Consider the following 27,312-nt stretch of genomic DNA (forward strand, 5'->3'; position numbering starts at 1 on the left):
ACTAGCCACACAGCCCCACAGCATGATGGAACCTCCCCCAAATTTGACAGTAGGTAGCAGGTGTTTTTCTTGGAATGCGGTGTTCTTCTTCCGCCACGCAAAGTGCTTTTTGTTATGACCAAATAACACAATTTTTGTCTCATCAGTCCAAAGCACTTTGTTCCAAAATGAATCTGGCTTGTCTAAATGAGCATTTGCATACAACAAGCGACTCTGTTTGTGGTGTGAGTGTAGAAAGGGCTTCTTTCTCATCACCCTGCCATACAGATGTTCTTTGTGCAAATTGCGCTGAATTATAGAACGATATACAGATACACCATCTGCAGCAAGATGTTTTTGCAGGTCTTTGGAGGTGATCTGTGGGTTGTCTGTAACCATTCTCACATTCCTGCGCATATGCTGCTCTCATATTGTTCTTGGCCTGCCAGACCTGGGTTTAAACAGCAACTGTGCTTGTGGCCTTCCATTTCCTGATTACATTTCTTACAGTTGAAACTGACAGTTTAAACCTCTAAGGGGTTTGTTTTCAGATCTTTTGATAGTTGCTTTGAGGATCCCATGCTGTCACTCATCAGAAGGGAGTCAAAGGGAAGCACAACTTGCAATTGACTATCTTAAATACCTTTTCTCATGATTGGACCCACCTGTCTATGAAGTTCAAGGCTTAACAAGCTAATCCAACCAATTTGGCGTTGCAAGTAATCAGTATTGAGCAGTTACATGCATTCAAATCAGCAAAATCACAAGGGTACCAAATTTTTGCACAGCCAGTTTTTCACATCGATTTAATTTCACACAACTAAATACTGCTTCACTAAAAATCTTTGTTTGGAAAAGACCCCAGTACTCAGATGTTCCTAGGAAATGAAAGACATACCACGGTTATCTTTTTTGTTGAAAGTAAATTATGCAGTCTGAGAGGGGTTCCCAAACTTTTTCATATGACTGTAAGTGGTTTTGGCAAATAGCCCTAGCTCAGAAGAAGCTACTCTGCACATGTTTACTGCAAAATTCTATCCATCTATTCATCTCCTCTTCCAAATGAAGATGTTTATCTATGCACAGGGTGAAGAGTGTGTGGTTGGCTATTCCCATTCCACTGTGGGCCTGGCTTTTTATTTGTATGCAGGGCTGACTCCTGGCCATTATCTACTTCTCTAGTAAAGGGAAAACCTACTTAAACCACCATGCATTTTGCATTGTACTCCAAGTCATTAACAGCCTCAGCTGATCACAAGGAGGAACATGCAAGTGCTAAATGTGGACAGTGATAAAGAGTGATTGCTACATTATCTGGGTTATGCAATGCCCGCTTTGCCAGTTTATACAGAAAGGATCTGCACATTCTCCTGAAGCATATTTAGGAGAGGACATATTTTGAAAACAAAAAAGGAACAAATCCATTTTGTAGTATGCCAACCATAAAACATTAACACATTTAATGCATTTACTTTTTTTTATTTTTGCAAAACATTTCTGTTCAACCCACATAAAAATGCAGTTAAACAGTAAGCTTTATTTCTCCCAAAAATGCATTTATTGAAAACTGTGGTAATGTCAGCAGATGCACAGTATGGGGTCAGAAAATATAACATGTGAAAACAATAAATCACAAGTGATTTTTAAGAAGAAAAAAAAAAAACAGAATAAATTGATGACAGCATGCAATCGAGCTAGCTTCTTGCCATCAACTGCTGGTATTCAGCTTAGGAATTAACTGGTGTCTTGAAACCACCATGTTCCCTTATGGCTTTAACACAGCTTCAGTATCTGGTTTAGGATTAAATCCATAATAATAATTAAGAGCAACATACAAGAAAAAAGCTTGCTCAGGTAATCCTTTATGACTGTCATACAGTATGTCATCTTACTTTACAGGTATTGTAAAAATCATGGAAATGTATTGATGAAATTAAAATAACTCATGACTATTCCCAAACTCCAATAAATGAATAACTTATCCATTGTCAAACTTAAAAAAAACAATTTAAAAGCTCACATTTTGGGTGAAGCAGAAGTGATACTATGCTGTTCTTTAAACCACGTTTTTAATTTTTCTGCTTTCCCAAAGCTTTCTAATCGATAGCACAATTATAATAGCAATACAAAAGATGTCTAGCAAACTGAACATTGGTGATAGCAATATAAAGTATAAAAAAAATGCAGGCTTATTCTTCTGTGCTTAAACAATGTATTAATTTAATTTGTCAATTTCAAGAGAAAAACATTCAAAATAAAACAGTTCACTTGGCTTTTTCTATAACTGCTTCTTTAATTACTAACCTTTTTTGATTCTGTTTCAAAAGTTGATGGGAGCATTTCTGGAAAGAATTTTAGAAATACAGGCAGGAGAAATTCCATAAATGGGACAATTACAAAGACCATGAAGGGAACAAGGCGAAAGAGATCTGCACAGGTTCTAAGAAGCTATAAAAAATACAGAGAGAGGATGTTAGAAGATGCCAGTAAGAAACAAACCATTAAACATACAGTAATTTCCACTTAATGTGTATTAGTTCTGTTCAGTTCCTCAAAGGTCCAATACAAAAAAAATATTAAATATTGTGTTATTATTGTGTTATTATTACAATTTCAAAACATAATTGGATCTGTCATGCATCTGTTCTCACATTCTTATTTCTTACTTAATAAAACATAACTACCTAGACTAATATTTGCATCTATCAAGACTAAAGTCAAGGTCATGCAACCAAATTTAACAACTTTACTTGCACTAACGAAACTATCTCATTACAAACATACAATCTTGAAAATGAGCATAAATATCCATCATCTTCTTTACACTTACCCTTCTCCTCTCTCTCCTTGTAAGCTGCTGACCATGCAATAGCCTCCAGACCATCCGAGCTGCAATCTTGGTGTCAATTCCTAACTGGCGAAATCCATTATAGTAATGTTTGAGTTCATTCACAATGGTCTGCCTCCAAGACTTCTTTACTACTACTTTTTCTTGAGAATTAGATGTGGTGGGTGTTGCAGTAGACGCTGCAGCTGGCGCCACAGTTTCATTCTTTGGAGAGGTAAAATCATCAATTCCAGACTTTGTCTCTTGGAGCAAAACACAAGAAGTATGATATGCATGTGGGCAAAAACAAAAAGTGCTTAAGTGTGGTGATATGCAGTGGAGTTCGGGCTTGTTTATTAACTGCAGGGTTTTCCTTGAAGCATTAGAAGGGCACTGAAGAACTAGAAAAGCTGGAAATGTCTGATAATGACATACAAGGAAAGGCTTCCTACAACAAAAACAAGACAGTATTTTCAGTATAAAGAGATAAAAGTATGATGTACTGTTTGTACCAATTGCTTGTAAAAAAAGGTGCTTTAATAAGCTTGAATTAATCCTACGATTCTTAAAATAAACATTAAATATTACATGTTACTGTGCTTACCTTATTTAAAAAAAACAAAAAACTTTGTCAAGTTATTAGATTGAGTCACATCTTCTATTGTTTATAACCCTCAAAATGAAGTAATGCACTAACTAGTTTAGCATCTTTTAAAATTCTGTTTACTAAAATGAATACTTAATGTTAAGTTATCATATTTCATCATAATTTAGGTGATTTCAAAAATAATTTTAAAAGAAAAAAGTATTAAAATTCACCCAAACAGACATAAGAAAAATGTCTGCAGTATAGGCAAATGCTTTAATAGTTTTTTAGTAAGTCAAAAAAATTGGCAAACTTAACTTTCAAATTAAGTAGAAAAAATTAAAATGAAATTTCACGTGACAAAAAAATTGGACAAATTATTGCAAATGTGCTTTTTTATTTTTTCCAGATGTGAATTCCCATCATACAGTACCTTGATTTTAACATACTGGAAAGTATACTGGAACCAAATGCCGACATAATGCTCATAGGGGTGGGATTAGTGCTGATGACCTGATAGAAAGAGGAGAGAAAAAGATAAATAAAAAAAATCAATACCAGCAGAAAGAAAACAGCTGAGCTGAAGCAAGTATTTTAGTGTTCTGTACTACTCCAAGAAGAACTGTGATAGTACACTGAAACGCAAGGTAAGGCAAAATTATTAATTAAATCATATCTTTAAAAAAACAAAAATGTTATATTTAATCTGTTTAAAATGACAGGTGAAAAAAATACTAAATAAACGGAGAACAAAAATTCTGCTAATAAATTAATAGACATATCCTTCTGAAAACATGTACCTCCATCTTTCATTGTGATCGTTTTCATTTTAATAAAAAGGAGAAATAAAATTGCAACCCTCTTCAAATAAATAAATAATAATACATTTTAACACAAAACTTTTATTATTATTTTTATTATTAGTGCAGTACAGTCAAATATATCAGATTAAACATTTTACCAAATGTCAGACATTAGAAAAATAAGGCTTAAAGTGCTCACTATATTTATAAAAATGATTATTTTCAGATTGACATTATGTTTTCATTTCTGTTCACAAGCAGGTTACCCTATTGCACTAACCTAATAAAAAGCATACCACTTAGCAAATAACCTTGATGGACTAAATGGTTTCCTCTTATTTATCAAATTTCTAACATTCTAATATCTTTTTAACTGATTTCATTCTCCCTTTTTAATGTTAATTTGTGACAAAATGTTAATTTGTGACAACTGAAAACATTCAATATTTATAAAACAAAGACTGTCTGAAACTTCTTCCCCTGAAACATTTTGCAGAAAACTAAAGGAAAAAAAATCTATAACACTAAGTCTGTTCTGGATTAGATAACCCTGGAATGAAAAGGCATAGGGACAAGGTTTAACCAAACTTCAAAGCATACTTTGAGAGTTATAAGCATATTGAAAGAGGGCAAAGGGAGCAGAGTTGTATGTACACTGTGGAAATTTTCAACCAAAATGCTTCAGATATGCAGCTTGTTAATGTTGTTTTCTATTTGCAATCCCTGAACTGCATCATGCATAGGAATTCACAGAAAACCAAGTGTACTCAAGTACATTTCATTTACTTTATCAAGCATTTAGTGAGTTTTAACAAATAATTGTGCTATGTATTCCACTGTTCATAGCTTTACTAATATATAGAGTAATAGGCACTTGTATACAATTTAGAATGTAGTAATCTATTTCAGCTCTGCTTGTTATAATGCATGTGCAGTGACAACACTGAAAATAAATCTATCACCCTTAAACCATAGAATGGTATAGACACTTGACATGAATCTGATAAAGCAATAAGCCATTTTCAATGCATATTTGGAAATTGTAAAAAAATAAAAAATTGCATGTCATCGTTTAATTGATAAAACAAAAAAATAAAAAAAACTGCAATACTATACGAGTATGCCCCACACGTTTGATTGCCACCACTGTGTGGAAAATCTTAATCCAATATAATGCATGCATTAGCAGAATTATGAAGCAGATTTCAAAACTAGTCAGAGCAATAGTGCATTAAAGGGTATACCCACATACACTAGGTAATGCAAATGCAATTTTACCTAAAACACGTCTTTCAAATATAATCAAAGTAGGCACAGACACATTCATGTATACATAGGGATAGTGTGCAGGCTCCAAAGAAGACAGTGTCAAGTATGAAAATCAAACTACTGCACCAGTCTCTTCACACTAAAAATCATCCAGAAGCTGAACAGATCAAGCAGCCAAACACAATTTCCTATAAATTTTAATACAAACAATTAGACAAATTCCACCCAGCCTACATTCAGGAGCACAGGCAGCAACATTCTATTCAAAAATAAGGGTAGGGACACTGCAAAGTTTTCTACTTTTGTTTTTCAGAAAAGACTGTAAATGTAATTTTCTTCTGTGTAGTGCCCGGTGATCTTGGTATATATGGTGGTACATACAGTAGCTTGGATAGTGCTATTGTAGTTAAACTGCACTGCTCCTGGTCAGATTTGTTTGCAAGTGTCTTGTAGTATCACTTGTAATTGCCAGATCAGTTCAGTTTATGAATGTCGTGTAAAATATAAAGTATTTTAATAAAGTTCAGAATCCTTTGTAACAGAATTTATACTTTAGATTCATAAATGTTTCTGTATAAAATGGTGTTGATACAGAGCACGAGTTTTTTTTTTTTTTTTAGTAATTATTTCAATTTGGGATTTGCAGATGAAAGTTTTTAGGGGTTATGGGTGACCATTTAGCCACATTAACTCCAAATATAGGCAGCACAGTGGTACAGCATTTTCCACTGACTCATGGATACATTTTCCTGGTTTTGAAACTTGTGTCTAGTCATTGTTCGCACACACTATGCATGTTCTCACCATGTTCCCAAAGATATACAGTTTAGGTTGATAGGTGGTTTCAAACCTTCCTCATACACACAGTGCATGTCCATGTATATGCATAAGTCGGCCAACACTCAGGACTGTTTCTTGTCTAATACTTAATGCTGCCATTACAGCCTCTGGCACTCATGACTCTAAACTGGATTAGGTAGATTTATGAATATTGTTATATATAATGTCAAATAAATTATTGGTACAATGCCAAAAAGGCATAAGCATCCTGATTATTTGTTATACAATGCGCTTAGGAAGAATGGAACAGTCAAGTATACACTCGCCTAAAGGATTATTAGGAACACCTGTTCAATTTCTCATTAATGCAATTATCTAATCAACCAATTACATGGCAGTTGCTTCAATGCATTTAGGGGTGTGGTCCTGGTCAAGACAATCTCCTGAACTCCAAACTGAATGTCAGAATGGGAAAGAAAGGTGATTTAAGCAATTTTGAGCGTGGCATGGCTGTTGGTGCCAGACGGGCCGGTCTGAGTATTTCACAATCTGCTCAGTCACTGGGATTTTCACGCACAACCATTTCTAGGGTTTGCAAAGAATGGTGTGAAAAGGGAAAAACATCCAGTATGCGGCAGTCCTGTGGGAGAAAATGCCTTGTTCATGCAAGAGGTCAGAGGAGAATGGGCCGACTGATTCAAGCTGACAGAAGAGCAACTTTGACTGAAATAACCACTCGTTACAACCGAGGTATGCAGCAAAGCATTTGTGAAGCCACAACACGCACAACCTTGAGGCGGATGGGCTACAACAGCAGAAGACCCCACCGGGTACCACTCATCTCCACTACAAATCGGAAAAAGAGGCTACAATTTGCATGAGCTCACCAAAATTGGACAGTTGAAGACTGGAAAAATGTTGCTTGGTCTGATGAGTCTCGATTGCTGTTGAGACATTCAAATGGTAGAGTCAGAATTTGGCGTAAACAGAATGAGAACATGGATCCATCATGCCTGGTTACCACTGTGCAGGCTGGTGGTGGTGGTGTAGTGGTGTGGGGGATGTTTTTTAGGCACACTTTAGGCCCCTTAGTGCCAATTGGGCATTGTTTAAATGCCACGGGCTACCTGAGCATTGTTTCTGACCATGTCCATCCCTTCATGACCACCATGTACCATCCTCTGATGGCTACTTCCAGCAGGATAATGCACCATGTCACAAAGCTCGAATCATTTCAAATTGGTTTCTTGAACACGACAATGAGTTCACTGTACTAAAATGGATCCCACAGTTACCAGATCTCAACCCAATAGAGCATCTTTGGGATGTGGTGGAACGGGAGCTTCGTGCCCTGGATGTGCATCCCACAAATCTCCATCAACTGCAAGATGCTATCCTATCAATATGGGCCAACATTTCTAAAGAATGCTTTCAGCAACTTGTTGAATCAATGCCACGTAGAATTAAGGCAGTTCTGAAGGCAAAAGGGGGTCAAACACCGGATTAGTATGGTGTTCATAATAGTCCTTTAGGTGAGTGTAGAAGCTGTCAGTCTTATGACAATAAAAAACTTTTAATCAACTATAACTGGCACTTCCTGGGACACAAATTGTTTTTAATCTGTGTTTGCCCATTTATAGCTAAAGTATTTACCATATTGTAATACTTTGATAATAATACATTTTATTTATATAGCACCTTTTCCATATTCAAGGCACTTTGCATTTGTATACGTTTTACAAAATAAACAAACAAAATGAAATTTAATCATTAAATATAAACAGTGATTCTGAGATCCAAAAACATCTAAAGCATAGTTTAAAAAATTGTGCAAAGAGGTAAGGGATGGTGAGCTTCTTGCTTTACGCAAAGCAAACTCTTATGATTGCATGTGTGATTTTCCCAAGTCTGCTGTCAAGTATTAAGTTTATAGGCTTAATATCAGAGCTCTAATTGTCATCCAGCAATTGTCATTTCATACAGTCTAGTAGTAAACCATGATGGAACTTTATCAGCTATCACATTATTGTTGCAAATGTTGGAGCTAAGAGAATCAAATAATACATGCTGAAAAACAGGGAACTTTATTGTTTTAAACTTTTTAAAAATAATAGAATTAGGAGGGCCAACCCCCCATGTGCCCAACCCCAACTTGCGGCCAGAATATTAGAAAAACCTGTAAATGTACAAAAGTAAAATTATTATTTATTGGAGTCAAAAATCACAAAATTCTATAAATATGTAAAAGAAAAATTATTTAATGGAGTAAAAATCATGAAATGAGAATAAAAAATTTACTCTCTTACCGATTGGAGTATTCCCATTAAACTGAGTCCACTATGCACGGCGAGTATTTATAAGAGACTAAATAAATAATCCATTCATTTTAACTGACATTCTCATGGATAAAAAAAAACCTTAAAAAAAAAAAGACTTTAAATAGCAGGTTCAATCGCGTGAAAACTAAAATGGTATGCAATGGGTCATCGTAACTTGACCTTCAGCTAACTAAATCACCTAAATACAAACATTGGTGTTATTAATATATATATATATATATATATATATATATATATATATATATAAATAATAGTTTGTTCCTGTGAAAGAAAGTTTACTTGATCAAAAATAAAAACCATGACTTTCTTGATATTAAAAACCACAACTTTCTTGATATTTTAGTTTAAAATTTAAAAACGGGATAAGAATTATCCCATTAAAGTTTGAAAAATTCTGAAAAGAATGATACCAAACATATATATGTATTTTTAAAAATAAGGCCAATTTAAAGCGTGACAAAAAACGTGACATCACATAAAATCGTTGCAATTTTAGGGTTAGAATTTTATACATAGAGAGCAGATGTGTGCCTAGTAACTTTGTAAACTGGACAGAAAAAAAAACAAAAAAAACATGAAGTATGTCTTCATACTGGGTTGAAGCAGAGTTTCAGATTGTAGGAGTGAATAACTGTTAATTAAATCAACAGTTAAAAAAAGGAAGAGGTACCTCTTGATCAATATAAAAATAAAAATAACCAAGTCTATCAGAGGGAGTCCAAATACAAGAAGCTATAGAGAAAGTTAAGTTTGTAACTGTGGGAAAGCAAAAGATGTTGGGCTAGATAATCTGAAAGTCAGAAATTCAAAAAAGGTTTTATTGGGCAGTTACATAAAAAATTAGACTTAAAAATTGCACACAGGACCCCATTGCATATAACAGATTGGAGCTTTTTTTTTTTTAACATAATGAGAATGTGCAGGAGTTCCTGTGCTTAAGTGTGTGTACAGTACCAGGTCTCCTTTATAGAAGGCAATGGATTTATTGGTCCACAATTTTAATGTTTAAAATATGCTTAAATGATTATAGTGCACTTTGCAGGCAGAATGAAAAAATTAGGAAACAGAAAATTAGAACATGACTATGGCATCCAACGATGTAAGTAGTTTCCTTTGTTAGGATTTATTCCTGAACATATGACTCCAGTACCATTGGATACATACACGGATGAAACAAACTATCAGATAGGCTGGGAAAACAGTCAACCTTCCTCAACCTACAGGAAGAGGGAAGAAAATGATGAAATGCATATTCATCCACCTGATCCTGAACTTGTGAAACCCAGTTCAGGATAACAGAGATCAAACCAATGCCCAGCAACACTATTTTCAAAGAAGGATGCAAATCACGGAAGGAGAATAGTCTATTGCAGGGCATACCTATGCTCACTATTTGAGCAAGTTCAAATCATCAGTTAAACTAGCACAAATCTTCTGGAAATGAAAGGGAAACCTACATAATACTGGCAGACAGTGCAAACTATACTGTTACAAGGCCTGGATTCTAACAGGCAGAAGGCAGTGCTGTGAACTTCTGTGCTTGCACATGAAAGGTATAAAATACATATTAAAAAATGGCAACTGCATGGTATACTGTTCATCCATTTGGCACTAACTCTGCTGATTATCTCTTATGGAATAAAAAAAAAAAAACTGTGCCTGGCAGATAAAGAACTGATTATCACGAACTATATCAAGCAGTGTTGGTTTTTCCACTATTCTTATTTAAGCGTAATGCAAACAAAATACTTTTAGCTTAGTCATGATTTGATTAATTTAAAAAAAAAAAAAGACAAAAAAAAATAAAATTTGTTGCATCGTAAAAAACATCTTTTGATTATTTTAGTCATATTTTACTCCAAACCTACAGCACTTAATTTTCTCCTTTTGAAGATTTCATGGCGTCAAAAAAATAAGTCAATGGTGACCATGTGGCATTTACAAATCTGAAGCACTAATCCCAAAACCACAAATTCATTTTCCAGTTGGTGACATATCAAGGTGCACTCAAGCAAGTCACTAAATTCTCCTATAACATCTTTCTTTCATAAGAACAAAAGACATTATTTGCCTATTAAGGCTAACTGACAACTTTAAATTTGCCCAGTATGAAAAAGTGTGTGTGTGAGAATTTGTCCTGCTGAATATATAAATGGATAAACAAAATTTTAAACACCTTATTTTAAATTAAAGATGGTAACTTTTTAAAATTGCACATGAAACAGTGTACTTTTTAATGCTTAATTCCACCAAACAACAGCAATAGCTAAACATAATGCATACATGATATATAGCTTCAAAGTAAAATGTCACACCCACCACAGGACAAACCACCTCAGGATCCCAAATTAGAACCTGAGCACAGCCATGCGATGGATGACACCTCAGTACCACACTAGTTCAATTGGCAACTGAGTAATGAACATGTTTTTGTGATTCATCAGTGTGCCAGACTGAAATGTTCTGTAAGGATTGTGACTTGCAAGATGGATTATCAGAAAAAGGTAAATATTTAGCAATATGACAGCTGAAGCTTAAGATAAAACACAGAACTTAATTTTAGTTTTACTTAAGGCATAAGCATAGCCCTTACCAAACACATTTAAGAACAATGCAAGATTCAACACATTAACAGCTTTACACTAGAAGATAAAGCTTGTGTTTCACACTTCTTGCCACATGAACAATGCGAGCATTGCATTATCATTATACAGCACTAAAAAGATAATTAAAAAACAACTTTTAAAATCAGATGTAAACAATGGTCAAACACTGACATACTATATATTAATCTGAGCTATTTATGTTAGTGTCTGCCTATAGTCAATATGTACAACTTGATGTATCATTTTTCAGAACAAATATTACCAAACAATTTGGGAAATTTCCTCATTCTCCCCTAATCTGTATTACTTTATCCTCTCAGATCCCAAACAGGGGAGTGCAGGGTTGAGAAACAATTCAAAATGGACTAGGTATGAACGACATGACAACATATTAGAACATTACCATAACTGTGACAAAAATAGCCCATTCAATCCAACATGTCTGTCAATCATATTCACCTAGATTCTCTAAAGTAACATCAAGTCGAGTTTTGGAGGTCCCTAAAGTGTTACAGTCTACTACACTACTTGGTAACATGTTGGTGCTGCATATGGCATCCCATCCAGGTTTAGATTTAGTATAACTCCTTTAAATTTGAAAAGGCACGTTTTAAAAAAATTTAAATGAAATAAATCTACATTTATTTCAACAATACCTGCAACACCTAAAACTGTTCTTCTTTAATCGTAAAGAATATGACACTAATACATGTCGTGTATATTACATACGTTCATACGTTATATCATACTTCACTTACCTGGAAATGGTTTTAAGAATGTAAATGTAACCAGAAAGGTCAAATCACAAGCTAATCATATACTGTTAAAATCCAAAAATAACTATAGCTCGAAAGAACCCAAAACAAAAAAGGATTGAAAAGAAATCTAAGTTTCGCTTCTAAATGTCTCCTTATCATTACTCTTTCTTTTGATCTGTCAAATTGCTGTGAAAACACTTTATCACACTAGTACACATAAACAAGAAGTTCAAATCTGGAAATTCCATTCGATAAAAACTAGCAAGCCTAAAAAAAAGCGAACGAAGCTCAGTAACAGCAGGCCTGTTCACAGTATCCGGCCTCCCTATTTAAGATCTAGAAGACCCAGCTTTGCAAGGAGGTCTGGGGGACCGCAGAATTCATTGACGCGCCGATCAGGCGAGGAGTGAGAACCGCTGACGAATAAGCCAGTTGTCCAATAAAATCTCTCATTACAGCGCAGACTCGCGGAACAACAACAAAATACACAAGGCTTTAGACAGCGCCCCTGTAACTGGCCAATGCTATCAGACGGATCGTCGAGTTCCTGTGACGTCACATGTTAGCGAGTTAAAAACAGGAACTTGTCGGATTCCGAGGCTTGTCAATAAGAAAGTGCTCGTGGACGAGTAGGAAAGAGTCTGAAAACTACAAAGTGTACAGCTAGAGTTTAGTACGTTTATGCCTGACAGTACACCTGTCCCATTTGAGGCTGGTGTGCCTATCCGGCGCTTCATTTGTATTTTTTCAGGCAAACACCGACTTGGATATTTTGGAGGCATTATAAAGGAATATGTAGTACGATAGAGGAATTCCTCAGCTGCCACGAAAGACACTGCCAGAGATTGTTATGGTCTCTTCCGCTGTGCATTTTGTCAACGCAGTCCACACTAGAATACAACGGGCGAAAGTTAAATGAGATCCAAGTATAATAATGTTGGTAGAAGCAAGTGTATTAACGGAAACTTTTGGCATTGCGTTCAACGTTCAGGTTGGATTCTTTATTACCACGGGAAAATATGCACAAAGTATACAGTGAATTTGAATGTATAAAGGGACAAGTAAGAAATTGTACGCATGACGTTACCTTCCTTCAGGTGTGTTCGGAGATTTGGTTAGCTTATTTAAGACCTGGTGCGTTTTTATATTTTCAGTCACTTCATCAAAGAGTTAATTTTCAAATTTTTATCTTACTTTTGTAACTGAGTCATTTTCAAAATAACAGGTAATAGAATGTAATTACATCTCAAAGGGGATGGATCATAGATCAATTAGCAATGAATGGAGCCGCTCTAAACTTCAAGGGGGATTCCAACCTGGAATTCAACCCAGGTCCACAAAAATGTTATTCTAATAAACAGCTTTTGACATGACCACTCAGTTGTTTACAGACTCCCCTACTTTGCAGCTGATGTGGCTGTGGTTCATATTTCTTAAATATAATATGTTTCAAAGAAGTACCTAATGGATATTTAAAATCTGTGCTTAAGTCTCAAGTTAAAATTTTTTCAGAACGTGACAAAAAGCGAATCGCTGTGGCCCTTTGCTGATTTATTACACTGTTAAGAGAAATACTGAGTCATTGCAATCTTTAGATCAGAGCTGTTTAGTTACAAATGGGTGGAGTGGTGGCTCTGAGGCTAAGGATCAGCTCTGGTATCCTGCAGGTTGCCGGTTCAAATCCCTGTCACTGCCAAAAGAGAGATCCTACTCTGCTGGGCCCTTGAGCAAGGCTCTTAACCTGCAATTGCTTCAGGGGTGCTGTATAATGGCTGACCCTGCTCTCTGATCCCAAGGTGTATGCAAAAACTAACAAATTCCTAATACAAGAAATTGTATAAGGCGAAATAAAGAACCAAAAAAAAATCATTTGGGCCAGATTTTCAAACCAAAAATGTAGCTCAGCCAGACATTTTCAGTGCATAAGCAGTCGGTAATGACAGATTTTAAATCAACATGCATGTATTTAAAAACAAGTAATATTTATTAATTGTCTCCCTTTTAAATGTGGTCACATTCAACACAGGCACATCAAAAATGTATATAAAAACACTTAAAGCTATAACTGAACAGAATCTGAGGTAGTAGCAATACTTTTTTTTCCACTTTTGAAAAAAAATAAACATTTTGCTCACAAATTGCAAAAAATAAAAAAAAGTGCACACTATTAGTAATAACTTTGGTTTCCCTTTTGAAATATGTAATCCTCCTCCAAATTAAAGGGGAGGTCATCACAAGCAAGGAATTTATTTTCATAGAACTTAAACTATTTAATTCACACAGTTTTAATCACTCATGTGACAAAGGTTAAATTTGAGTTCCACAACAACGCATTTCTTGTGGAAATTGTTTTTTTTTCCACTAGAAGAAAACTACCTGAGTAAATGCTTAAGAGCAAGGCATCACATGTGGCATGAAAGTGGATTAGTACATTTATTGTAATGATTTGTCTTCAAAATGTCTTTGTACAGAGTTATTGTGTGTCATGTAATGAATTATTAATTATAATTATTACTATTATTATTTTGTAACGTTTACTTCTTATGTTTCTTTGTTGATGAGCTCCCATTGAAGAATTTATTGGTAAAAGAGTATGTAGCGGGCATGCCAAAACAAATGAAGTAAAAACTAACCAAGCACCATTTTTTGATACCATTTTAACAAAGTTTACTGTCTGCCATCAATCATAGAGCAGCCCAGTAAAATGACAGTAATACGCTTGAAACCTTAAAACGAAGACTTCATCACATCACTGTGTGTGACGAAACAGAAGGCTGCTCGTACATGATTACTGACGGACAGACTGGCATCTTCCATGGAGTATGAGTTAAAAGAGAAACAGCATGCAAAGATGTGCAAACACTAGGAGATCAGTGACAATCACACCTCAGTGTGCCTGCGTAAAATCAGAAGGGACCATTTAATTCCATGAGGCAGAGATATCTTCATAACTGGGGACGTATATGATGGGCAGAGGAATTTCAAATGATTGGTATGCCTACCTTTTATTTTGATGACCGGTTGTTTCATATTTAGCCCTTTGTTCATTATTCCTGCAAAAGTGTAATCAACCTCTTGTTGAAATTCACAGCCGTCCCATCAGTAGCGCCGTGTACCGCATCTCCAAGTCTAGTCATTTTCATTGTGACTCCCATGCGCTGGATAAACTGGCCTTTATGAGGCATAGTGATTTGCAAGGGGGAGCCCGTACCAACACATATGTTAATGGCATATCCACTCAACAATAAAAATTGCCCTTTGCATCTGTTACAATATAATAGTTTAAAGTTTCTATGATTTAATTCGCCGCTGGTGAACTAAGTAGAAATGATACATGGCAAAGCTCATTTTTTCCGACCATTTAAGCTGCAGTCTGGAGCTCTGATGGGACCAGGGACTGGGCCACTCGAAGGTTACTTCTGGGCCGCATGTGGCCCGCAGGCTGCCATTTGAATAGGCCAGCTTTAGATAATGCAACAATATTTTTTTTACTTTTACGGACAGGAACATCATGTCAATTACCTGTTTGGATTTTAAAGAGCAGGAGACCTGTGCCAGTATGTACCAAGTGTCTTAGAGTAGTAAAATGGTCTTACCTAGCTCGAAAGAATACATAAATTTGGCATTAGTCTAAGAAGTGAATTTCCCCTTGGGATTAATAAAGTATCTATCTATCTATCTATCTATCTATCTATCTATCTATCTATCTATCTATCTATCTATCTAAAAACAAAAGTATTTTATCAAATATTGTAATTTAGTAAATTACTCTTAACTTCACTGGGATTTAGGAGCGTTCATTAGGCGTCCATATGTTCTAGGAGCTGTCGGAAGCACATTCTGGGAAAGGTAGAATGTTTTGGAAACACTGGGCAACAGTGAACTCAGAAAAAGATACTGATTTGACAAATCTTGTATGTCACATGATCGCTCCACCTACACAAAGAGGCCGTGCTCTGTTAGGCGAAACAACAGCTTTGGTAACGTTATGTTTTTAACTTTGGGTAAAATGCAGCTTTGCAATAGTGATGATTTGCATATGTCACAACCAATCGTTTCTCAAAATTTGCCCCATACTTTGAAATCCCTTACAACACATGAGGGAGGCCTTAAAGCAGATTTATAAGTTTCCCCACCACTTCATGTGCGGTTATGTTAAAACAAGCTTCATTCATGCAAATCACTGGTTTTCCTAGAGTTGTTGGTGTGATGAACTGCACAAACATAAAGATCAGGTGCGGATGAGCACGTATATGTGAATATCACAGTATCAATACACAGGTGACACCCTTTCAGACATGTGAATACTGTGCCCCTTTAAACTTTGTCAGCTCAATGATCCCTCTTTCCCCACCTTCCTCATTTTGGATCCAGGTCAGCTATCAAGGAGCGGCAAAACACCTGTTATAAAATACTCCTTTCTGATTAGATCCAGGATGTAGTTGCCAGCATATTACACTGAAGATAAGTGAGGCTGGATGGGTGATTGACAGAGAAATGCCACACAGATATGCTGAGCTCTGCATTCCACAAACCCCTGGAATATTTGTGTTGCCCTTTGCAAAAACAGGAAGGCTCAAAAAGAAAGGTGCAAACTTCAAGGTATTGGATAAATAGAGCCTAGCGGAAGATAAGAAGGAATCAAGAAGAGAGGCATGCAGTGCCACTCTTGGGTTAGTTGCAGTGTATATATAGATATAGTACCATACTATAAAGACCAGACTACATAGTACAGTAATAAGAGAAGATGATCCTTAGATTAGATTTAATTATAACTTACAAAGTTGAAATTCAAAATTTAAATATTACTCCATTAAATGAAGTTATTTCCGATCACTACTTAATTATATTTGATTTAGTCCTGCCCTTGCCAATGCACTCACAGATTAAAACAAAGACAGTGCGACATCTAGATTGTAATTCTGCTTCAAAATTTATAGATACTTTGAGTAAGTCGAGTGTAATTGTGGAAAACCATTTAGATCAGTTAACATCAAATGTAAACATGGAAAACAATTTAGATCAGCTAACATCACATTATAATGTGACCTTGAGAGATGCTCTGGACACAGTGGCTCCCCTTAAAACAAAAGTGATCAAAGCACATAGAAACTCTCCCTGGTTTAATGAAAACACTCAAGCTCTTAAATTAGAGTGTCAAAAACTGGAGTGCAGATGGAGAACAACAAAGCTACATGTCTTTCAAATTGCATGGACAGAGAGTGTTAAAAAATATAAAAAAGCTCTCTTTAAAACTTGCTCAGAATACTATTCTACTATAATAGATAGCAATAATAAAATCCTCGGTACTGTTTAGAACAGTGGCTAAATTAACAAATGGAAATTCAGATCTACAGTGCAAAATACCAACAGATATTAGCAGTACAGACTTTATGAACTTCTTCAATGAGAAAATTAAAAATATAAGATCCCAGATCTCAGCATCACAGTACAAACCAAATACTAGCTTAGCAGACCCTGTCTCACATTGCATTCAGCACTTTAGTAATTTTAATCCTGTAACTGAGCAGGAAGTCTTAACTTTAATTTCTAAAATGAAGCCCACTACTTGTTCCCTAGATCCAGTGCCAACAAAACTAGTAAAAAGTGCAATGGATGTTCTTGCAGCGCCTATTCTAAACATTATCAATAGTTCATTATTGCATGGCACAATACCTGATGCACTAAAAGTGTCAGTCATTAAACCATTACTTAAAAAGTCAGACCTAGACCCACACATACTAAATAATTATAGGCCTATTTCAAATTTACCCTTTCTCTCTAAAATACTAGAAAAGTAGTTGTCAATCAGCTTCAGTCACACCTTACGCATTACAATTTATTTGAGAAATTCCAGTCTGGTTTCGCACTGGTCATAGTACAGAAACGGCACTAACGCGGGTTGTAAATGACATTCTGATATCCTCTGATGAAGGAAACTCCACTGTAATTATGTTGTTAGACTTAAGTGCAGCATTTGACACCATTGACCATTCTATTTTACTGCACAGGCTAGAAAATGATGTTGGGCTTACAGGCACTGTGTTCACTTGGTTTAGTTCTTATTTATCAAATCGATTCCAATATGTACAGAAATGTGCTGACAGTACTCCATCATTATACACAGAAGTTGAATATGGTGTCCCACAGGGCTCAGTACTGGGACCTTTACTGTTTTCACTTTACATGCTTCCACTGGGATCTCTCATTAGGAAACATAATGTTAATTTTCACTTGTATACAGATGACACCCAGTTATACCTTTCATTTAAATCAAATGAAGTTTCTCCGATGTTGTCTTTAATTAGTTGTGTTAGTGAATTAAAGGAGTGGATGAATGAGAACTACTTGTCTTTAAATACAGATAAAACAGAGATGTTAATTGTTGGAGGGAATGACGCTGATCACAATATTTTGTCATCATTTAACTCAGTTGGAATCCCAATTAATTTTACTGAATCAGCCCGCAATCTAGGAGTTATCTTTGACTCTAGCATGTCATTTAAAGCACATATTACAAAGTTGTCCAAATCATGTTTCTTCCATCTTAAAAATGTTAGGAAATTAAGGTGCTTTCTAAATAAACAGGATTGTGAGAAATTAATTCATGCATTTATTTCTAGTAGGATTGACTACTGCAATGCGGTGTTCACTGGATGTTCAAACTGTTCTTTATACAGCCTCCAGTTAATCCAAAATGCTGCTGCAAGAATTATTACAAGAACAAGAAAATATGAACACATAACTCCAGTTCTTAAATCCTTACACTGGCTCCCGGTTAAGTTTAGGGCAGATTTCAAAATCCTCCTTTTAACATATAAAGCATTAAATGGCCAAGGTCCGGCTTACTTGTCTGAACTTATCATGACTTACAAACGAGAGCACACATTTAGATCTCAAGATGCCAGTCTGCTTATGATTCCAAGGATTAATAAAATAACAGTGGGAGGTCGAGCTTTTAGTTACAGGGCCCCTAAACTGTGGAATGGTCTGCCTGCTACTATAAGAGATGCCCCTTCGGTCTCAGCTTTTAAATCCCGGCTGAAGACTCACCACTTCAGTTTAGCATATCCTGACAGCCCACCTGCTAAGTTGTTTTGCCTGCCTAAGGTAACTTCATCCCTGATGGAGGATCGCAGGAATCATGGGGTAAAGGGATCCTTTCATTGGATTGACTGGCACAGCGCTGTTTCAGCTGTGGATTGGAGAAATCGGGGAGGCAGCTTGATGGATGAGGTCTCTAGGACTCTAAACAAATCCAAGTCATATTATGTGATATCATCTACTGTTAAATTCTGTCCGTTCTTGTAAAATTTTTATTTTTATACTGTATTGAGGATTTGTTCTGTTCTGTGTATTGTATTGTATTGACCCCCTTCTTTTTGACACTCACTGCACGCCCAACCTACCTGGAAAGGGGTCTCTCTGTGAACTGCCTTTCCCAAGGTTTCTTCCATTTTCTCCCTACAAGGGTTGTTTTGGGGGTTTTTCCTTGTCTTCTTAGAGAGCCATGGCTGGGGGGCTATCAAAAGGCAGGGCCTGTTAAAGTCCATTGCGGCACTTCTTGTGTGATTTTGGGCTATACAAAAATAAATTGTATTGTATTGTATTGTATTGTATTGTATTGTATTGTATTGTGTTGTATCCTCAGGTCTAAGTGTTTTCACAGTGAAGAGCTGAATAAGATCAGTCCCAAGTTTAACTAATCCGCAGCTAGTCTTGGTTTGGTGTTGTGTTTCTCCTTGGTTTGCGCAGCTGGCCATGTAACAACACACTAGCAATTAATATATCAACCCCTTTCAATTAATGACGTGCCATTACACATTCCTTTCTATTTAAAGGGACAGTGCACAGGAAAAAAATACTTTCTCAAAAAAAAATTTAAATCTTTAAGCTACATTAGATCAAAATTAGTCTTGATATCATTATTGTAAACGTTCACTTCAAGTGTATGAAAAGGCTGTGAAATACCTACATGGAAAGTAATGATGACAAGAGATGCACTTTAGAAAAATGATATCTGAAGCACAATAGTCTCTCTCTAACTCATTTCCCAGAGAAATGCATAGATAATACAGCAGATTTGATGCTTGCCATTCATTATGCACCCAGCTTTTCCTAATAACCAAATTAATCCAACAGTCACCAAAGCATAATAAAATTCCAAGTTAGAGAGTGGAAAATATTCATAAAGACTGGCCCAATACAGCAGAAACTTCATAGTAGAGCACAAGCATTATATAATATGTATTAGGAGAGATCTCATTTCATATCTGGAGGACATTCACAAAATACCTCCACAACATTCAGAAGGAATACAGGATGGAAGAAACTGGCAGCATCTTTCAATGTGTACTTTCTGATTAGGGCCAAGCATCATTGCGCACCTACACAATTTATGGAAAAGAATGAAAATAGGAGCCAGAAAAGCAATGAGAGAGCATTAGACAATGGCTATGCAAGAACAGTTGGGCCCAGCTGGTATGGGTGCTACCAAATTGACACTGATGTATGTTCATATGTATTTTTCTGTATAAATATTCCCTTTCAGTTTCATTGAATTAAATATATAAGTCAGTATCTTGCTATACTTCAGTCCAAACATAAATATAAAATATGTTTTCCACATTTTTAATGGTATATAAGTGTTTTTTCTTGTCTGTATAAGTCTGCTTTGTGTATGTGGAATTCATTTTGTAACATTATAAACCATACTAAGTGTGTTGGACCTGCTCATGAGGTAGTCTAAATTGGAATGTAATTGTGTTCCCCTTCTCCGACTTCAAAAAGTACACTGCAACTGCACCTAGTCTTATTCTTGATTCACTGCTAGTCCACACCTCAAAGGCACACAGCAACAGCGCTAAACCTGAAAGCTAGTCTTGTTACCATAAATCCATACTAAGACCAGATCAGCATGATAAACGACAAAATGTTAACATAAGTGCCATTCTGCAGCTCCAGGTACTATAAAATGTTACAATGTCATTCATTCTCAAGCGTGAATTTCTACTCCTTGCTGGGAGTAAAAGGACATTTCATAACTACTTCTCACGGCCTCCTCTGGGGGAGAACAAATTCTTATCTAGTCAGACAATTAGTGCATTTCCTAGGAGTAGTTCTGAAATGCTTCATAAATATGGCCACTGAGCTACTTTGACTGAGGTTTGTGCAAGAAGTTGTGGAACTTTAGAGATGAGTATGGGATGATGCTGAGGTAAAACCCAAACATACACCATCAGTCAAAAGTTTTACAACATCTCTGTTTTTCTTAAAATATAATAAGCTGGAATGCAAAGAATACACTAAAATGGTGAAAATATCAGAATATTATAAAAGACCTTCTTCAGGGAACAAAAGGTTACAACCTACATATGTTCTACTGCATTTAAGGTAAATTAAGCCTTGGAAGTTGAAGCTAACAATTTGCAAAGGTGTCCAAACTTCAGCTGATTACTTTAAAAAACGCTATCTGTTTTAAAACAGAGTTGGAACAGACTGGGTTACTACACCCTCTGAAGTACTACTTGGAAAATATGCCAGCTAAAATGGCAAGAAAATGACAATTATCAAATGAAACGAGACAGAGCATTATTAACCTTAGAAGTGTAGTCCTTTCATTTAGGGAAATTGCAAAAAAATATCAAAGTGTCAGTGAGTACTGTGTCCTACACAATCCAAAGGCAACTGGAAACTGGAAGAACTCTGATTGGGAGAGATCTGTTAATTGCTAATATTAAAAGTCAACCAATAACACAAAAATGTGTTTTCTGTTTGTTTAAAGTGTTCAACGGCCAGTGCTCCTTTTGACTTAATGACTAGTTATACTAATTTCATTAAAGGTAAATGCAGCCAGCTTTTTCCTGTAATTATTAATCAATCTTTCAAGAATTTTTACACCCTTCCTGTGGCAGAACTTCTTTAGATTGGACTGGACTGCCAATACTGATACTCTGTGCAAGAGAGGACAGAGCCGACTATACAGGGTGGTCCAGATCTAATTATGCAGATCCAGATCATCTGGATGACTTTGATTTATGTGGGGATGATTCCAGTTCAGCACGAAGGCCATTCTTCATGTCATCAGTTTGCACACTTCTGGATGGTCCTGGATTTTTCGGGTGATTTTCTATGTAATAAGCTTAATAAATTATAGCGTAATGAAAATTGCATAATTAGATTTGGACCACCCTATACTTCCTTAGAATGCAATAAGATGCTGCAGATGTTCTGACAGACGGTTGTGGCGAGCGGTGGTGTGCTGGGGAGGCAGCATTAAGAAGAGGGATGCCTCACGCCTGGACAAACTGGTGAGGAAGGCAGGCTTTATTGTAGGCACGGAGCTGGACAGTTTGACATCTGTAGCAGAGTGACGGGCGCTGAGCAGGATCCTGTCAGTCATGAAGAATCCACTGCATCCACTGAACAGTATCATCTCCCGACAGAGGAGCAGCTTCAGCGACAGACTGCTGTCACTGTCCTGCTCCACTGACTGGAGATCGTCCCTCCCCCACACTATGCGACTCTTCAGTTCCACCCGGGGTGGGGGGAACGTTAACACTTTACAAGATTATAGACTGTTATACCTGCCTCACACTCTCTCCTTGCATTTTTTAACTTGCATTGCGTTTTTACCACACTTTAAATAATATTGTTTTTTTATCAGTATGCTGCTGCTGGAGTATGTGAATTTCCCCTTGGTGATTAATAAAATATCTATCTATCTATCTATCTATCTATCTATCTATCTATCTATCTATCTATCTATCTATCTATCTATCTATCTATTTAGATCAGTGATAGTGCTGTTTTTTCATTTTTGTGTAAGAATTTCTCATTTCATAGCATAAACCTGTACCACATATCTCAATGTTGTATATGCCTACACTTTCAATACGCCATTCCAAAAGTCTAAATTCCTATCTTTCAGCCATTCTTTTTTTTTTTTTTGTTCTTTATTTCACCTTATACAATTTCTTGTATTAGGAATTTGTTAGTTTTCACATACCCCTTGGGGTCAGAACGCAGGGTCAGCCATTGGGCCTAACCGCTGCTCCTGCTTTTATAGTCATGTATTTTCAATCCAGAAAGTTCGAGACATTTTGGTATCTATCACAAACATTCGGGTAACAGTAGTTCAGGTGATAATGCGGCGTGACTGCACCACATTGGCAGCATAGCAAATATTGCCAAATTGACTTAAATAATTTACTGCATATTGGTTTATTTTCATGATACAACTAACAGCGGTATATTTGTCAGACGAAAATACATTCAACTCGCGCAGATTGACTGCATCGGTGTCCTCATTTACGAGATTTTTAAAAATTAAAACATATTTAATCATTTCTTTACATAATAAAATAATTAAATATAAATAAATAATTTATTCTTAGTTTTTGGGATTAGAATTACTACCCAAAAACCACACAAGGCATTTTAACAGTTATTAAAGCACTTTAAAAAGAAGTTAGCCGAACACATGCAAATCTTATGGAAGTAAAAACGACAGGATACCGTGACACTGCACGAGTATCATACCTTTGTTAGTTGTATCATGGGTTATTCTCATCTATCTTATATTATGCAGGGGGCACAGAATTATTCCAGGTAGAAAAGGGGGGGGGGGCGAAATATGAAAGTTTGAGAATTGCTGTTGTAGACTATGAACCCGGACACAAACAATACAATACAATACAATACAATACAATACAGTTTATTTTTGTATAGCCCAAAATCACACAGGAAGTACCGCAATGGGCTTTAACAGGCCCTGCCTTTTGACAGCCCCCCAGCCTTGACTCTCTGAGAAGACAAGGAAAAACTCCCAAAAACCTTGTAGGGAAAATGGAAGAAAACTCGGGAAAGGCAGTTCAAAGAGAGACCCCTTTCCAGGTAGGTTGGGCGTGCAGTGGGTGTCAAAAGTAGGGGGTCAATACAATACAATACAAATTTTAGAAGTACGGTTTAACAGTAGATGATATGACATATTTAGGTTTGGATACAAACAAACAAACAAACAAACAAACACCAAATATCCCAAAATACGCATGTTTTAATTCTTCAGAACACAATGCACACACAATATAGTGCACAATTCACCGTCAATTCAGTCCTCTCTTTCTCTTTCTTCTACCTCCCGACTCCGGTTCCTCGAATGGAGTGAGGCGGCCCCTTTTATAATACCCCGAATGTGCTCCAGGTGCTTCCTAATGATTTTCTGACTGCATTTCCTGGTGCGGCGGAGGTGCCGCATGAGCACCCAGAAGCACTCCAGGTCTGCCTGGAATCTCTTCCGGCAGCACTTCCTGTTGTGGCAGGGCTCCATAATCGTCCGAGTGTCCCCTGGTTGTGGCCACGGGCCCCAACAGGGATGAGCTTCCAAGCTGTAATCCCCTGGCCCCCATGCAGACCAGGGTGGCTGCCCTCTCGTGGCCCAGGGGAGGTATTGTCCCTCTCCCAGTCCTTTCAGGCATCCTGCCTGGGCTGGATCTCCAGCTGTCTGCCACAATATATATAATTGTACATAAGGTGTGTCATCTTAATCACAATAATGCCAAAGGAGCACAAAATATACAAAAAGGTGTGCATATAGGTGCTTACTCACTTTCTCAGTTGACACTTCCTTTTCCTCTTCCCACTCCTAAGTCTTTCTTTCTCAATCCAAACTCTGCCGTCTCTTTCTTCCACCAACTGAGCGCTTATCATAAATTTCTGCCCAACTGCACACTCAATGAGCATTCGGCAGGGGTGAACCTTACAAGTTTGCAGGTTTAGATTGTCACCGGTTTCCGGTACCATGATTGCTAAGTATATAAACCTTACCTCTAAATGCCTGTCTTCCTTACCTGAAAAACATTTAAAACCCTGTCCTGTACAAAGTCCTGAAATTACTTCTGAGTAAACTCAACATGCACAGTACCCAGGCTGAGATTCTAGTCTATTTCTTCGAGGCCTAGCCACTGTGCCATAAGAGAGGAGTAGCACAACTTACTTCTTCAGCTGCTGCTCCTTTATGAGTATTGAATTCAAATGTTTACCATACTTTATCCTGAAAACACAGGTCCAAATTGTATCAAGTCAGTTCCCTTTTTATTTGCGTGTTTTACTTGATTCAAACTGAAAGTAGCCAAGGGACAGAAACAAATAACTAAAATTTTAATAAAAATCATCATAAAAAATACAGAGGAGGAAGTTGGAAGCATGCGCTGGTAGCGCTTTACTGCACCTACCACACGGCGAACAGCTTGGATTGGGACCTGAGTGTAGTGGGTGACACCTCAGCACCACACTGGAACAGCCTTTAGGTTTTTTTTACAGTGACTGAAGTGCCAATAATCCTGCAACCAACCCCCAATTTTTCCCAGGAAGTTGAACCCAAACCGGCAACCTTTGGCATACCAGTGCAGATCCTTAGCCTCAGAGCCACCAATCCACCCTGACATTGAACCTGTTTTTGATGCTGCATGGCTTCCTTAAACCATAATGTAACCATTACAATGTCTAATTTTTGTGTTGTGTGTTACTTTTTGGTAGGCTTTCTTCATTAGTAAACTGACACACATTATCCAATATGTTCTACTTTTGACTCTTCTGCCTGAAGAACACAACATACTTGGGCATTTTTGGAAAGGTGAGGACAGGACTGTTGTTTTCATTAGTGAGTAGTGGGTTTTGCCTTACTACTCTACCATGGATCCCATTTTTTCCCATTGTTTTTCATATCACTGGCTCATAAGCACTAACCTTACTCAAAATGTGAGCTCTTCACAATATCCATAAATTTAAATTTAGTGATACAATCTAGATGTCACATTATGACTGTACTGGCAAAGGCGGGAGCAATTCAATTGTAATTAAGTTGTGATGAGATATATTTTAATTAAAATAAATAACAATTCCAATTTGAATCTTAACACCATGAGGATAAATAGATCTAATGTATGACTGTGAGACTGAACCAAATCATTAACAAATCAGGAAAGCATACCGAGTACAGAAGGTATATGAAACATTTGCAAAAGGTCTCTGTTGCATTATTTTCTTTTAGCTAGATCAGATAAAATGTTGCTGACTTTAATCACAAATAATAAATATGGTCCAGATAGTGTGTAAATTAGTACTATAATTGTACTTATGAACAAAAATACATACTTATAATCAGCACATGAAATATAATACTTTAAAATGAAAGAGGAAAGCACAAAATAGGAGAATAAGTATTATCTAGGGAACAAACCCTGACTCTAACATACAGTCATATGAAAAAGTTTGGGAACCCCTCTCACTCTGCATAATAATTTATTTTCAACAAAAAAGATAACAGTTGTATATCTTTCATTTCCTAAGAAATGAGTACTGGGGTGTTTTCCGAACAAAGATTTTTAGTGAAGCTGTATTTAGTTGTATAAAAATTAAATCAAATGTGAAAAACTGGTTGTGCAAGGTACCCTTGTAATTTTGCTGATTTGAATGCATGTAACTGCTCAATACTGATTACTTGCAACACCAAATTGGTTGGATTAGCTTGTTAAGCCTCGAACTTCATAGACAGGTGTGTCCAATCATGAGAAAAGGTATATAAGGTGGTCAACTGCAAGTTGTGCTTCCCTTTGACTCTACTATGAAGAGTGACAGCATGGAAACCTCAAAACAACTCTCAAAAGATCTGAAAACAAAGATTGTTTAGTCTCATGGTTTAGGTGAAGGCTACAAAAAGCTATCTCAGAGGTTTAAACTGTCAGTTTTAACTGTAAGGAATGTAATCAGGAAATGGAAGGCCACAGGCACAGTTGCTGTTAAACCCAGGTCTGGCAGGCCAAGAAAAATACAAGAGCGGCATATGTGCAAGATTGTGAGAATGGTTACAGACAACCCACAGATCACCTCCAAAGACCTGCAAGAATATCTGGCTGCAGATGGTGTATCTGTACATCGCTCTACAATTCACTGCAATTCGCACAAAGAACATCTGTATGGCAGGGTGATGAGAAAGAAGTCCTTTCTGTACTCCCGCCTCAAACAGAGTCGCTTGTTGTATGCAAATGCTCATTTAGACAAGCCAGATTCATTTTGGAACAAAGTGTTTTGGACTGATGAGACAAAAATTGAGTTTTTTGGTCACAACAAAAAGTGCTTTGCATAGTGGAAGAAGCACACCATATTCCAAAACACCTGCTACCTACTGTCAAATTAGGTAGAAGTTCCATCATGCTGTGGCGCTGTGTGGCTAGTTCAAGGGACTGGGGCCCTTGTTAAAGTCGAGGGTCGGTTGAATTCAACCCAATATCAACAAATTCTTCAGGATAATGTTCAAGCATCAGTGACAAAGTTGAGGTTACACAGGGGTTGGATATTCCAACAAG

General features: G+C 36.6%; 2 protein-coding genes across 4 annotated transcripts in view; one reads left to right on the top strand and one right to left on the bottom strand.

Moving 5' to 3' along the window:
* Positions 1 to 12,407, bottom strand: part of letm2 (leucine zipper-EF-hand containing transmembrane protein 2) — a 46,556-nt gene extending 34,149 nt beyond the window's left edge. Inside the window, exons 1-4 of one of the 3 annotated variants that reach the window (XM_039769588.1) lie at positions 11,948 to 12,406; positions 3,826 to 3,905; positions 2,810 to 3,254; positions 2,284 to 2,427 (exon numbers count right to left, since the gene is read on the bottom strand). In XM_039769588.1, coding sequence (XP_039625522.1) covers positions 2,284 to 2,427; positions 2,810 to 3,254; positions 3,826 to 3,881 — 645 coding nt within the window. In that variant the 5' untranslated portion in view covers positions 3,882 to 3,905; positions 11,948 to 12,406. Of the gene's footprint in view, positions 1 to 2,283; positions 2,428 to 2,809; positions 3,255 to 3,825; positions 3,906 to 11,947 lie in introns of all 3 variants that reach the window. The other 2 variants (XM_039769590.1, XM_039769589.1) reach the window with 2 other exon arrangements.
* ido1 (indoleamine 2,3-dioxygenase 1) overlaps positions 3,942 to 27,312 on the top strand; it is a 70,789-nt gene continuing 47,418 nt past the window's right edge. The window contains exon 1 of the mRNA XM_039769591.1: positions 3,942 to 4,039. The gene's annotated coding sequence lies outside the window, so the exon portion shown is untranslated. The remainder of the gene's footprint in view (positions 4,040 to 27,312) is intronic.

Source organism: Polypterus senegalus, chromosome 11, assembly GCF_016835505.1.
Source record: "Polypterus senegalus isolate Bchr_013 chromosome 11, ASM1683550v1, whole genome shotgun sequence".
NCBI classification, from domain to species: Eukaryota; Metazoa; Chordata; class Cladistia; order Polypteriformes; family Polypteridae; genus Polypterus; species Polypterus senegalus.